Source organism: Opisthorchis viverrini, assembly GCF_000715545.1.
Source record: "Opisthorchis viverrini unplaced genomic scaffold opera_v5_14, whole genome shotgun sequence".
Classification (NCBI taxonomy): Eukaryota; Metazoa; Platyhelminthes; class Trematoda; order Opisthorchiida; family Opisthorchiidae; genus Opisthorchis; species Opisthorchis viverrini.
Window position 1 is genome coordinate 1,438,107 of NW_008751670.1, and position 12,384 is coordinate 1,450,490.

At 44.0% G+C, this 12,384-nt stretch overlaps 2 protein-coding genes across 2 annotated transcripts in view; one reads left to right on the forward strand and one right to left on the reverse strand.

The window, feature by feature from the left end:
- The window catches only part of T265_01315 (hypothetical protein), a gene marked incomplete at both ends in the record, with an annotated part of 22,231 nt that extends 12,090 nt beyond the window's left edge, over positions 1–10,141 (forward strand). Inside the window, one exon of the mRNA XM_009165321.1 lies at positions 10,078–10,141. Coding sequence (XP_009163585.1) covers positions 10,078–10,141 — 64 coding nt within the window. The remainder of the gene's footprint in view (positions 1–10,077) is intronic.
- Positions 1–12,384, reverse strand: part of T265_12766 (hypothetical protein) — a gene marked incomplete at both ends in the record, with an annotated part of 60,250 nt that overhangs the window by 34,441 nt on the left and 13,425 nt on the right. Inside the window, 4 exons of the mRNA XM_009165385.1 lie at positions 1,059–1,296; positions 3,596–4,054; positions 7,285–7,653; positions 8,770–9,105. Coding sequence (XP_009163649.1) covers positions 1,059–1,296; positions 3,596–4,054; positions 7,285–7,653; positions 8,770–9,105 — 1,402 coding nt within the window. The remainder of the gene's footprint in view (positions 1–1,058; positions 1,297–3,595; positions 4,055–7,284; positions 7,654–8,769; positions 9,106–12,384) is intronic.

The window sequence follows — 12,384 nt, forward strand, 5'->3', positions numbered from 1 at the left end:
CGATCTTCAAGCCACCTGACAGAGTGAATGCACTCCGTCAATTCCACGAACAAATCTTTTGTCCAACGTATGAGGCGAGTCCATTCAGCCGAAAATCGAGCATTCCAGTTTATTAGGTGGAACGAATCGCGAACTGGAAACAGAGGTTCAAATGTTGCCAAATGGGAGTGAAACCGCCGGAGTTGGATAATCAACTCATCCCCTATCCCGTCCAACTCCCACAATCTCCAAACGAAGCCTCGAATCAGATCTTGTTGCTTTAATATCTGATCCAGTGCCTGAGATGAACTTAGCATACGATGAACCACACTTGATGGACTGGGCAGTCCCGATGTTTGATGGGATGTCGTCAGTTCTTCGTTCATCCATTCAATGAACGTGAGATGAATCATAGGTGCCAATTCTACGGGATAACCAGGCAATTGGTCACACAGTTTTGATGTGGCTTCTGAAACAAATAGAAAGACAAAAGTTGTGCGGCATGATCAGCTGTGGTGCACAAACTGAGAGGCTACTCAAACAACATGAAAAAAATCCCATTTTTACCAGCGACAACTGAAAACACACAAGAATCTTCTAGAATATGAGTCTATTTCGACAGAAAACATATCACACCGATACAGCGTGCTATTAGGTCTTAGTGAAGCCGGCGAAATCATCTAGAAAACGGACTGACGAGAGCAAGACAGAATGCACAGAGTCGGGCTGTTATATACTGAGTAGGTGAACTTGTTCAGTCTTTTGTGTTCGCAGTGCTATACAAGCCGTGGTACTGTTTCAATGCGTAGCTTCCATGCGAGTGGTGGATAGCGCGGAGCTTGAACAACCGTCAAACATACACAGAAGCAATCGATAGTTTGAGGAATACTTCGAAAATAAACCTTCTGGTCAAGAGCCGAGAGTAGAAATGTCTACAGACATACTGAAATGTCTTTATCCGTTTGGGGTTTTTTTCAAATCCCGCTCAACTAGAAAGTTTACGGTAAGGTAGCGGAAAGCAAAGCTATCTAACCTGGCTGTAACATCCTATCAGTAGCGCTGCAGATTAGTCATCTTACCGTTAAAGCATTGGGTTTGTTGTGAAAGTTGTTCCCACCATTGCTGAAGACCGTACACCTTTCCTGACCGGATGACCATTCGGTTAATCAAATTATTGATGGCCTTGGGTAGCACATTCGAATGATCGATCGAAAGCCTACACTCTGAAAGTTCTTGCTCGTCCTGAAGTACAGATCCCACGGAACAACACAAGCATGTGGCCTTCACAACGTCCCAGGCCAGCTTCGATGAAATCATCTGAGAATGTATAGAAACCAGTTAATTATTTGTAACAAAAATTCAGACAAGTGGAGAAATTATAGTTAGAGTCGATTGGTCAGCAACAAAAAGTCCTCAAGGCTGAAAGAACGAAATGCGTCGATTGGTGCATTTGACATGTTGAAACAGTTCTAGATCTTGAACGGAAAGTTAGGACCGACGCAGCTTTCCTTTCCTAGCAGTGTTTCACACTGTGTTGAGGCCCTCAGAAATCAGCTGGGTGGGTGACGTGGGCCAACTGATGGGAAGAGCTACTCTGTTGCATTTTGACCAAACTCCCAATAATGGTAGCGATAACACGGCACTGAAATTGTGCTCATTTACACAGTTCCCAAGTGCAAATTTCGATGCTTCAGAGCATTTTTCATCAGCCATAAAGCACTATGGTTAAATTTCTAGTGGAATTCATCAGTACGCATGAAATCACCATTCAGACTATTTAGGCCTAATAGAAATCAGGTCACCTGACAGACTCACATTCAACAGTATTATGCAATCAAAGCAAAGCGGGAATGCGTCAGGTGTTCGCAGTCTCATAGTCCCTTCACTTTATAGGAAATATGTTTAAAACCAAAGGGTGGGAAGCACTTTCGCGATTGTTACCTCGGCCATATTCAACGATGAAACGCCCTAACGCAGACATGATCAAACCGCTCACCAGGTAATCTGAATCACAGGCAAGAGCCTTTAACGCTGTGCAAACTAACACCCAATGAGTAGTTGTAAAGCTAGACTACTCAACGGGGTCATGCAGGTGCCAGCTGAAAAATCTAACCAAGTTATGAAAAAATGAACAATTTAATTGGTCTTAAATCATCTGTGTCATTAGGAGGTGACGAAGCGACACAGTTAAAACACATCTGGAGTAATTCTTGAAGTCCCCAATTCAGAGTATGGTGGAATTTTGTTTGATCATGCATACCACCGATATTCATTTTAGGTGTAGTATGAACATAAACCTGTAATTCGAAAGAAGAGCTATCTGATGAATATGTTTCCAATAAATCCGCCTCGAAAAGCAATGCATATGCTTCATGAAACTGAAGGAAGGCAAAAGTTTCTTTCAGTTTCCAAGTCTGAATGCCTGATTCACTTCTAGCACGTCTAAGTTCATCTAACGGAACTGGGGGCTATCAAAACTCAAATTTTCTCAACACAAGTAACGCTCCTGGAAAATGAAGCAGGTCAACTTGTTATCGGCGATCAGAGTAAGGTGCACTTTCTCCTTGCCACCTCTTGTAAGGAGATAAACATAGAGTTATTTGAGCGAGCTTCTCTATACTGTTTCGTCCAACAAACAAGCTCACATTGGGGTTTCTGATAACCCGTTCGACGGTTATCAATGCATCTCACTAAATTTAGTTCCCTGTCCTTCTGGTGGTACATGCATCACAAACGTAGTTTCCCAAAGATGTACAGGGGCAGAACTTTGCATAAATGCCGGTAGTTCAGAGGCATTCGTTTTTTGTTGATGACCCGTTCGCTCCGGTTGGTGTCGTCACCGTCCAAGGGGATACGGTTGGTGCGTTGTTGGGTGCTTATGGATGGCCATTATGCGCACAACGCTATCAGCTGCAAAACCTGTCTAACAGGAGTAAAACGTTTTACGCCAAAATGTTGCGAGGAGTAAAACGTTTACGCCAAAATGTTTCATTTTGTCGCTTATATGCTCAGACCGGAAATCGTCCTAATCTACGTGCACATTTTTACAGCTCACCAAATTTCATTGTTCACTGAAGCAACCATGCCTCTTGCTGAAAAGTCCTGTAAGATCATTTACCGGCATCGCTGAGACCACGACATGCCAAAATGGGGCTTAAAAGTCTGGACGGGTACTCTCAACTCAATTGCCCGATTGCTTTAGTTCATCAGGGACACGTCATAACTTTCGAAAATTCAACTCCATTGTGCGAATACCGAGCGCCGTGCTTAGGAGTTAATTTTTTCGGCGGTTGAATATGCCGCGAACCACTTGGGCGGCAACTACAAGATAACAGTCGACACTGGACACAACATACTTCGTAGAAAATACAACACGCAAAGCATGCACTGCTAAAAGGTAAATGAAGCCTCAAGTGAGGGCAAACGTGATTCATTCATTGTGACCGGGTCTCGAGGGAACTAAATGTAGAAACAAAACTGGTGTTACGGTAAAATTAACGGGAATATTTGTTTGGTTGTCCCGGGACAAGACGAAGATCTTCTCAGGTGGTTGACATTCTATAGTCAGCAATCTAATATCGAATGAAACTAAAAGAAACACGGCAATTAATCTCACCATGCAGTTCTGATGTTGCTCTGCCAAATGTTCCATGGATCTGACGGGGGTTCTCATCAATTGTCTCACGAGATTCATAATTTGCACAAGACAGTCAGAAAGATATGCTACTCTCGTTGTCATGTCCTCCGTGGTTGAATAAGGTTGCCACGCCAGTCGACATGGATGTTTTGTGGATGAAACTTTGCGGCTGCTCATACACTCCTTGACCGAAGTGCAAAACCTACGAAGCTGACTACATGTCATTGTTAAGACAGCCAGCCTGACCTCAGTCTGACTATCACTCTCAACGGGAGTGTGAAAATCTCTCACTGCATTGTGCCGTTCTGCGAGTTTCTTCATAGTCCGATGAAATAAGACTGGTAAAGACATCAGTCCCGGAAAGACGAAGGTTTCCGAACCTTCCGCAGTGTGATTGACAAATGTATCACAAAGACCGATCACTTTATCCAAACTTTCCTAAAAAAGATAGAAGGGAGAGGAGAAGATTGATAAGTCTGATGGGCGAAGATTCCGCGACGATAAACTGAGACAAAAATGAGGTTGGCTCAGATGGCCGATGTCTTTGAAAACAACCGCCACCATCCATACAGTCGGGCGACGGCATGCGAAAAAAAGAAATCGGGCCATTCTGACCAGATGATTCCCTCAATGTGTAATAACAATGAAGGAAACAATGACCTTGGGACCTGAATTCTGACGAGTAACCTGTGTGTAGCCTCACTGTAGACACTTGCTACAGGTGATAGGATAGTCAGTCTCGAACTCATTAGCTCCATCATATCTCCTTATCAAAGTATTTTCGACTACCATTGGAACGATCGGGTAAAAAAGAATTTACAACGATCAGAGCAGTCATTTTTTGACTGCTTGGTTGATCAGGAACTGTACACGGTGAAAATATCATCGTATTGCAAATAACCAGAAATTCAAGTTCCCCACAAATGAAATGATAAAACTAGATGAATAAGCCTTGGCTCGAAAACCATACAGTCTTTTCACAAATCGTGTGAGTAGTTTAGCTTATAAAAATATGCTGCGATATCTCGAATATCGTACCAACTGAAACACATCGGTGGCCTTTGTGCAGCACATTCAGTTGAAGAACATCATAAACGGGAGATTGACTTGAGTCTTCCGTGAAAATTAAATTGATTCGCAAATGAGTGTGCCTGTCGAAGTCAGTCCAGTTTGGGTTCAAGTCGAAGGTAAGGTTGACGGAAACTCGGGGCCTGCGCCTAACTGATGCGTTCGAAGAAGGGTGAAACCGGTCGTGGGCTGTCGAAGAGTTTTCAGCAACCTTGTGGGTAGTTTTCCTCATGAAGAAGTACTTTTTCGCTTTTTTAAAGAAAGAATCCCAGGTGTTTTTATAACATTTTATGACAGAGTGGGAAGTACTTTTTCGCTTTTTTAAAGAAAGAATCCCAGGTGTTTTTATAACATTTTATGACAGAGTGGTGAACACGAAAAATCAACAGGTACCCTTGGATGATCCCAAAGTTGCAACAAGTACTCAAGCTTCGCCGATTTGCAGAGTCCATCGTAGTGACTCGCACTGACCATAGAACCTCCCGAAATGCAGTCGAACACCAAATTGTTCCACTGCGAGCGGTCGATCAGCAGACCGTAGAACCTTCCGAAATGCAGTCGAACACCAGACTGTTCCACTGCGAGCGGTCGATCAGCAGCCAGACTAATTCACACCATGGAATTCACATCACGTGGTCGCTCTTTGACTGGTTCCCCGGTTAGGTTAAGGTGTCGTGGAAATCATCTTTCCTTATTGTGTATCATCCGAAGTGCGCAGTGGTACACGCCTGTCCGTGTTGTGCACTCTTCAATCACAGTCCAGAACGTGAATCCTCAAGGACTCTTTACAACGTATACAATCGCATTAATTACAACGAAAACCCACCTGACAGCTCTCATTACATAGCAACAGTCGTTTTCCCTAGCATATCTACCAAATCTACATCGAAATTGTTTTTCATTAATATCTAAGAAGCCAGCTTCGTTTTCACCTGGGACTTATAGGTGGCATGGCGTGAAACAAGTGATTCAGGTTGCCTGTCTCTGCTTGGTTGCACATGGACAGTTGGTCGTTACAGACTAGTGCTACCGCACAGGTCTGCAGCATCTGAAAATGCGCTCTGTGGGAAGCAAATGCGGTTAGATCAATAGGGTACAAGGAATAAAACAACTAAAGTACCCTCCTCATTGAAAAGACAATAAGTGTAACATAGAATTCATGTTTTCCGCAACGCAACCTGAAAGGAACAACACACAGAATCGAAGGGGAGTCCGAGGGTTTATATAGGTTAGACAGCTAGGGAATTACACACCAGAATCAGTGAGCATAAGCGTTCCATTAGCAGACCACCGAGAAACGCAGATGAATACCAGGCGTTAGTCAAGGATTCGACAATGGCAGGACATGCTTTAGGCACTGGGCATAGGATAGATTTAGAAAATGTGGGCATCCTGAGACGGGGTTTAGGATTCACACCACAGCGACTGGTGGCCGTGGCGGTGGAAATCGCCAAGCACCCCAGTGTGAATAGAATAGAGGGGGTAGAACTTGCAAACGTGTGTAGAGCGGTCTTAGATCAGCCGAGATGACACGAGGTATGCAATTATCAGCGAAATCGCCAGGGTCTAAAAGTATAAAATCTAAGTAGAGTTAGATCCAATTAACCACCCCACCCCCATCCCCAAACCAACTGTCCCGGCCCCCTTTGACGAACACAGGTGAACGAAATCTGTGAATGACCCCAAGAGGAATGTTCCATTAAGGTGTTTTAGACTGAAAAAAAAACAATCTATCGTAAATCTTGGTCTTCCCCACTAACCAACAAACAGGAACATCAGACTGAACACTCAGCACTGATCACGTCACTAGTCATAAGGAATCTCACGGATTGGTTCCCTAACTGCCCTAAAACCCAATCAACCTACTTACTTACTCACTTGGCCTGACGAAGCTTTTGTGTCAAAAGCGAAACGTTGCCCGGCAATAAATCCACCGATTGTTTACCAAACCTCTCTGAAACAAAGGGAGTCCACTTTGTTCCCCAGGTGGGAATATCCCAGACCGCAGACCCAACCTTATTAGTGTAGGGTCATAACCACGACTAATACACCAACCATCCACATCAACGAACACTTCTTGAGTGGATCAGAGGTTAATTGATGTATGATTCAGCCCTAGGTACGCACCTAGCATTCTGTGTTAGGATTTTCCATCAATACTGATCCAAGGTAAAAAGCTGAGGGCAAGATAATGAAGGAACCACGGAGCTCCCAATGATTATCACTGCTAGTGTCATATAGAAACAGACATCCACAGTTCATCTTTCTAAGAGTCCAGCTGGATTGAAAAAACACTAGCTCATAGTTTTATAGATAGCATGGACTGACGTGTATGTTACAGGTTCACTATGTTGCACCCTTATGTCCATCCCAGATCCACAAGAGCACACAATAGCAGTTACTTCAGAAAAATTGAAACAAGCCATTCTTTCTTTGTGAAAACTGTTGAAACCTCTGGATACAAAAGGTGCAGAAAGCGTGCGACGCGGTTCTCGTTAAGCACCTTCTCCTGAGGACAACCCCATCGGAGAGGTACTCTGAAATACCTGAAGTACATCTCCTCCAGGGCGAAGGAAATTGTAAAACATGTGATAACTCACCGAAATTTGCTTAAGATCTTGGCTATCCGTGTTTTGAATTTCCTCCAAGGTGGATGTCATATTGAGACCCAGAAGCTCATGAATAAATTCAAGCAGAAGTAGCCTTTCAACTGCGGCATTCTCAACCCGCTGCAAAAAATTCCAAGCTGGATTGGACAAGACGGCATCCAGAAGAGCACACACTGTTTGGAACAGAGTGACCTCAATGCACAACTTTGAGGAAAAACCCATCTCCTCGTTTTGAATCTTGTCATCATCCAACAGACGTCGAAGCCTTGAAAGTGATTCACTGCTCATCTTGAGCAAATTACCACTAGGGTCATGGGTTGCGTATGGTTCCGAATAGTCTGATACCATAAGCCTAACCGCCTGAAATAAAGGAGTTGGATAGAGTTTTTTACAGATATGTAAAGGGAATAGGGAGCTTCTAACGAGGCTTGGTCTGAGTTTAGTTGTAAATTACTGCTTATTCCATAAACCTCTGAATAGGGAAAACCTCTCGCTTCCTGGACTCCCCATTAGCCTAATTGCTGAAATCCTGCATGCAAGTTTCGGGGCGTCCGCTTTCTAGATCCGCAAGGCCAAAAGCTTCTCCAGAAAGGACGCCGCTTCTTCAAATGAAGGACATGTTTAACTTGTTCTGAACACACCTAGTGAGTGGTATTTTGGCAAAGGTACATTCATCCCATTCAAGACTGCCTTCTCAGTCGATGTTACAGCAGTCATTCCATGGACCGCATTCACCAATGAGCACAAGGCGAATTGAAACACAATAGAGCATCCGAGGTTATGAGGGAAGGCCTTTTGATAAATTTTGCTGCATCCGGGTCTCGCAAGATCCAGTTGGTTAAAAAAAGACATCTGTAAGATCCCTTTCTTCAACGTATAACATCAATATTCCGGGTTAAAGTGGTTTGAGCAAATATGACTGCTGACCGATCTAGACCATTCGGTGCAGAACTGAAGGCCACAAAAATACCATACGGGGTGAAGAAAAAGCTCCAGTAACTTGACGGAATCATGACGAATGCAGTAGATTTTGTGTCATTAGGAGGGATACGATCTACTCCTACACGACTATCGTCTCCCAACTATGCTATGTCTCTGGTGTGGACAATGCTGACAACCGGATGGGGATGAAATTGCGTCTCCAACACTTTTGAAGTAATCTTATTTGTGGTGCAGCTAATTCTATATGCAATCATGCTAATAAAAAAGGCCGCCAAACATGAACGAACAATCTACGCGGCAGCGTTTAACAAGTGACGATTGGTGAACTTAACTCGAAGTAATCACATTTTTTTACCTTGGGTATTTCAAATACACTCATAAGACAGATTTTGGAGGGAAAATCCGTCACCAGTTGGTATTTCTTACTGATGTGATTCACTCCATCCAGAAGAATAAGCTGGCTATTCACAAGTATTAAGATTTTCAGAACAATTCAGCGAATGGTTAGAACAAAAGTTGCGTCTAAAAACATACTTGAACACCGGCAGTATTCTGATTGGTTTCTTCCAACTGGACAATGACCTTGAGATGATCGTGAAGCTTCGACCACATTAAGTCAAGGAGATGTTTGATTTGGATCGGCCGTCTGCTGCTGTTCGAATACTCTTCTATCTCAATGCATGCAGCGTTCTGGGTGATTTCGACTTCGAGATAAGCCGCAAAGTCTCTGTAGCTGCTGACACAACTCTCAGTCGGTATCCTATCCGGCATGCCCGGTAATTCAATGGCTTCTGAGTCGGGATGGCACCAACTATCCGAGGACACTGACATTACATGTGTGTTCAGCTCCTGCACAGCTCTGTGCAAATGCTGTAGAGTGTGTGTGGGAGGGAATAAGCGCAGGGCTAATTGATGCAAACAAGGAGGATTTTTGTGAAGAATGCAAAAAAAAACATGTGGATTAAACCTCACTAGGTCACTTCCGAACTGAATGCGCAGAAGGTGAAAGGGGTTTGGCACAGTGAATTTTCGGTTCATGCTAACAGTGTCGAGGATTGTACATTTTAGCCAAAATAGTCTGACGTTTTGACCAGCAAGAAGAAGGAGAGGGAGGGCGAAGGAGGGAATAACCATGACGATGTTCAAAATCTGCTAACATTCGTAGTGCACTTTTATATGAAAGCACTCCACTAAATGGCTTGTTCAGTTGTCTGATACACCTTTCAGATCTCAAGGCTCTATATCATTCCGAAACAACAAAGAAATGCCCTTTTGTTCATCTGACAAAACTCATGAAGGTGGGACATTCGAGGCCGAAAATCATCACATGGCTCCGTAAAATGCATGAAAGTCGACATAAGCATGTAAGCATCGACAGGGACTAGTCATGTAGTCATTTTTCTAACCTTTAGATGAAGGTCACCTATGACTTAGGTTACAGGAAGGAAACAGAATTATGTTGTTTAGATTCTTGTGGCTCAAAGTCGGGGTTCAATGCCGAGCGAGTGAGAGTCATGAACCTGTGGTTGGACTGTATGAAGTGGGTTCACAGCAAGCAATATACATTACAGAAACACGTGACTGTGTAATAATGTGGCCAACAGATGAATTTGTCAGTTTTCTGCTGGTCTCATTGGCTGTACTACGACAGTCTCGACTTGCTTCACCTACTTTGTTGTTCGTTTCCCTGAAATAGCATCGCTCTTTCGCTCCGCCCTACTGACCATAATTTTCGCTATTTCGCTTCGAATGTGAATTGATGTCACGTGTAACTGCACTGTGCAATGGCTCATGTACTGGTCGACAATATACCAAAGTCATCACCCTCATCTTTGTTTCCAGTAGGCCAGTATTCGCTCGGCACGACACGCAAATCGTACGCCTCAATTGGAGCGGTGTTGATTGACCAAATACGAAACACTGTGGAGGGCTGGACAAGTAGTAAAAATCCCTTGATCATGCCCCACTTACGTCCTCATTGATGGGTAGATTTTCTTGAATTTTTACAACTAGATTACGATTTTAGTAGTCAGTGAGTCAGTTTTTGTTCCACAAAGACCTAATGTCAATGTCAGAAAACTGTGTGCTTATTCGGGAAGAGGGGAAGGGAGCATTCGGATTCGGTTGTATTCAGTTACGAGCAACGGATCCAAAGAATAAACATTTCGTTCGATAGAGCATTACCCTCTTTCGGGAAAACACAGGATAAGACGTGAGTTGAGAGGGGTATAGCTGAAGTTACGAAAGCAAATCAAAACTTATCGCGAAAGATGCTGTTTTTCTATACACTCCAACCGACGGAACCATTCGAGTTTTTCTACCTTGCCCATGTGAAGAGAGGAAGTTGGGCCATGGTTCAGCCACAGCAGACGGACCATTCGAGTTTTCTACCTTTTCCATGTGAAGAGAGGAAGTTGGGCCATGGTTCAGCCACTAAAACTCAAAGACAAGTCTAAACTGATCCGATCACCACAAAACTCGGAGCTGAATGTGATCAATCGGCAAATGACCGTCGAAATGTCTGCCGCATCTGACCGGCCTTTGTGAAGTGAACTGAGTTGGATCAGGTGGCAGACGAACTCCTACTGTCAACTGTGTTGACGTATTCTGGGGCCCATGCATAATTACAGGTTCAACACAACGTCCATGAGCGTAATATCAAGACCTTACAGTGCGACGTACGCACTGTCGAATTTTCACCGATCATTCTCAGCTAAAGCATGGAGTGTAGTCGCTGAGTGACATCCCGCTTTGTTTAAGTTACTTGCACTTTTTTTTTTGTATTTCAACCTGGTTTGCCCAATGTAGATGTAGTCATCATATTAGGATTGATTAAGGGTTTCGCGCGAACCAATTGAATTCGCAACATGCTCACTTAGAATGTGATGCGGATGCTGAAGTTAAATTCATGAGTGTTCCGTTGGTGAGAGATCCATGCCGTATCAGTAGAATTGCTTCAAAGTCTTACTGGGTGGTTGTAGAGTATGGTTGATAAGTTGTGTTTGTTTGATGTCGGCAACCCAACTGTCGCATGTCATTGTGTTGCTACAAAGCCACTCCGTTCAGTGTAAGAAGAGAACCGCCGGAGAGTCAGCCTAGTGGCGATAGCTTTCAGGTATTATCCTTACGAAGTTTGATCCATCACTGGGAGGGTCAAACCAACGAGAATCAAGTTGGGTTTCGCCCTGGCCCGGGTTGCATTGATCATATCTTCACTTTAAGACAACTATTGTAATAGTGCCAGTCCTACCGATCACCAACAATGATCGTCTTTCGAGATTTAAAATGTTTTGGCTTCGTTGGCAGTGTATGTCTGGCGATGAATAGTGTCCCTTCTAAGTTTTTGTCTCATTTGAGCTGTATACGCCTCCTCCCATGGACCATCATGTACCCACGGCAAATTATATACTGAGTTCACCACATCCAGTAATGTCCGGTAAAAGTTTCCTCATCACCCTTCCTCTGCAACTTTGTAATCGATGTAACAGTTGAGTGTTCTTCACCTGCCCCTAACATCTCGAGAAACGACAATACTCCCGGGATTTTCGCTCACGAACATTGAGTGCGCCGAAGACATTGCTCTCCTTGATCAGACCCCGCAGAAATTCAAACTGTTTTATACGAACCAAATAGTTCTGCTGCACAGCTTGGTATAAACTTCGCACAGGCAACCACAAGATTGGGTTGGATCAAAACCAAACGTCATTCGCGGAGCTGGTGGATAAGTTCATCTATCTGGGCGGTTGCATAAGTCCCGACGGACTGGTGAAAGATGAAATTATTTCTCGGAATGGGAAGGCAAGGACACTGTTTTCAAACTTTTGACGGTGAACAATAGAGTGTACAATGCTGCGATTGGATCTGTCCTACTTCATGAATCAAGTGGCCGCTGCGTGCGGAACACGAAGACTCTCTGCGTTTAACCAGCATGCCCTCGAAGCTTTGTGCGAACCTTCTGGGGACTTTAGATCAGTGGTGGTGAAGTTGTAGCGACCCAGTCACCCACATATTTGACTGTTCAACTCAGCCGCTCACTGGATCGCGAGGCTTGTTTTTTTTTTCATACGCACAAACACGTCGCATTAAGCTGGCTCATCGGACATCGATTGTCTGCACCGCCTAGTCAGCGTAGCGACCAATCATGTGCCG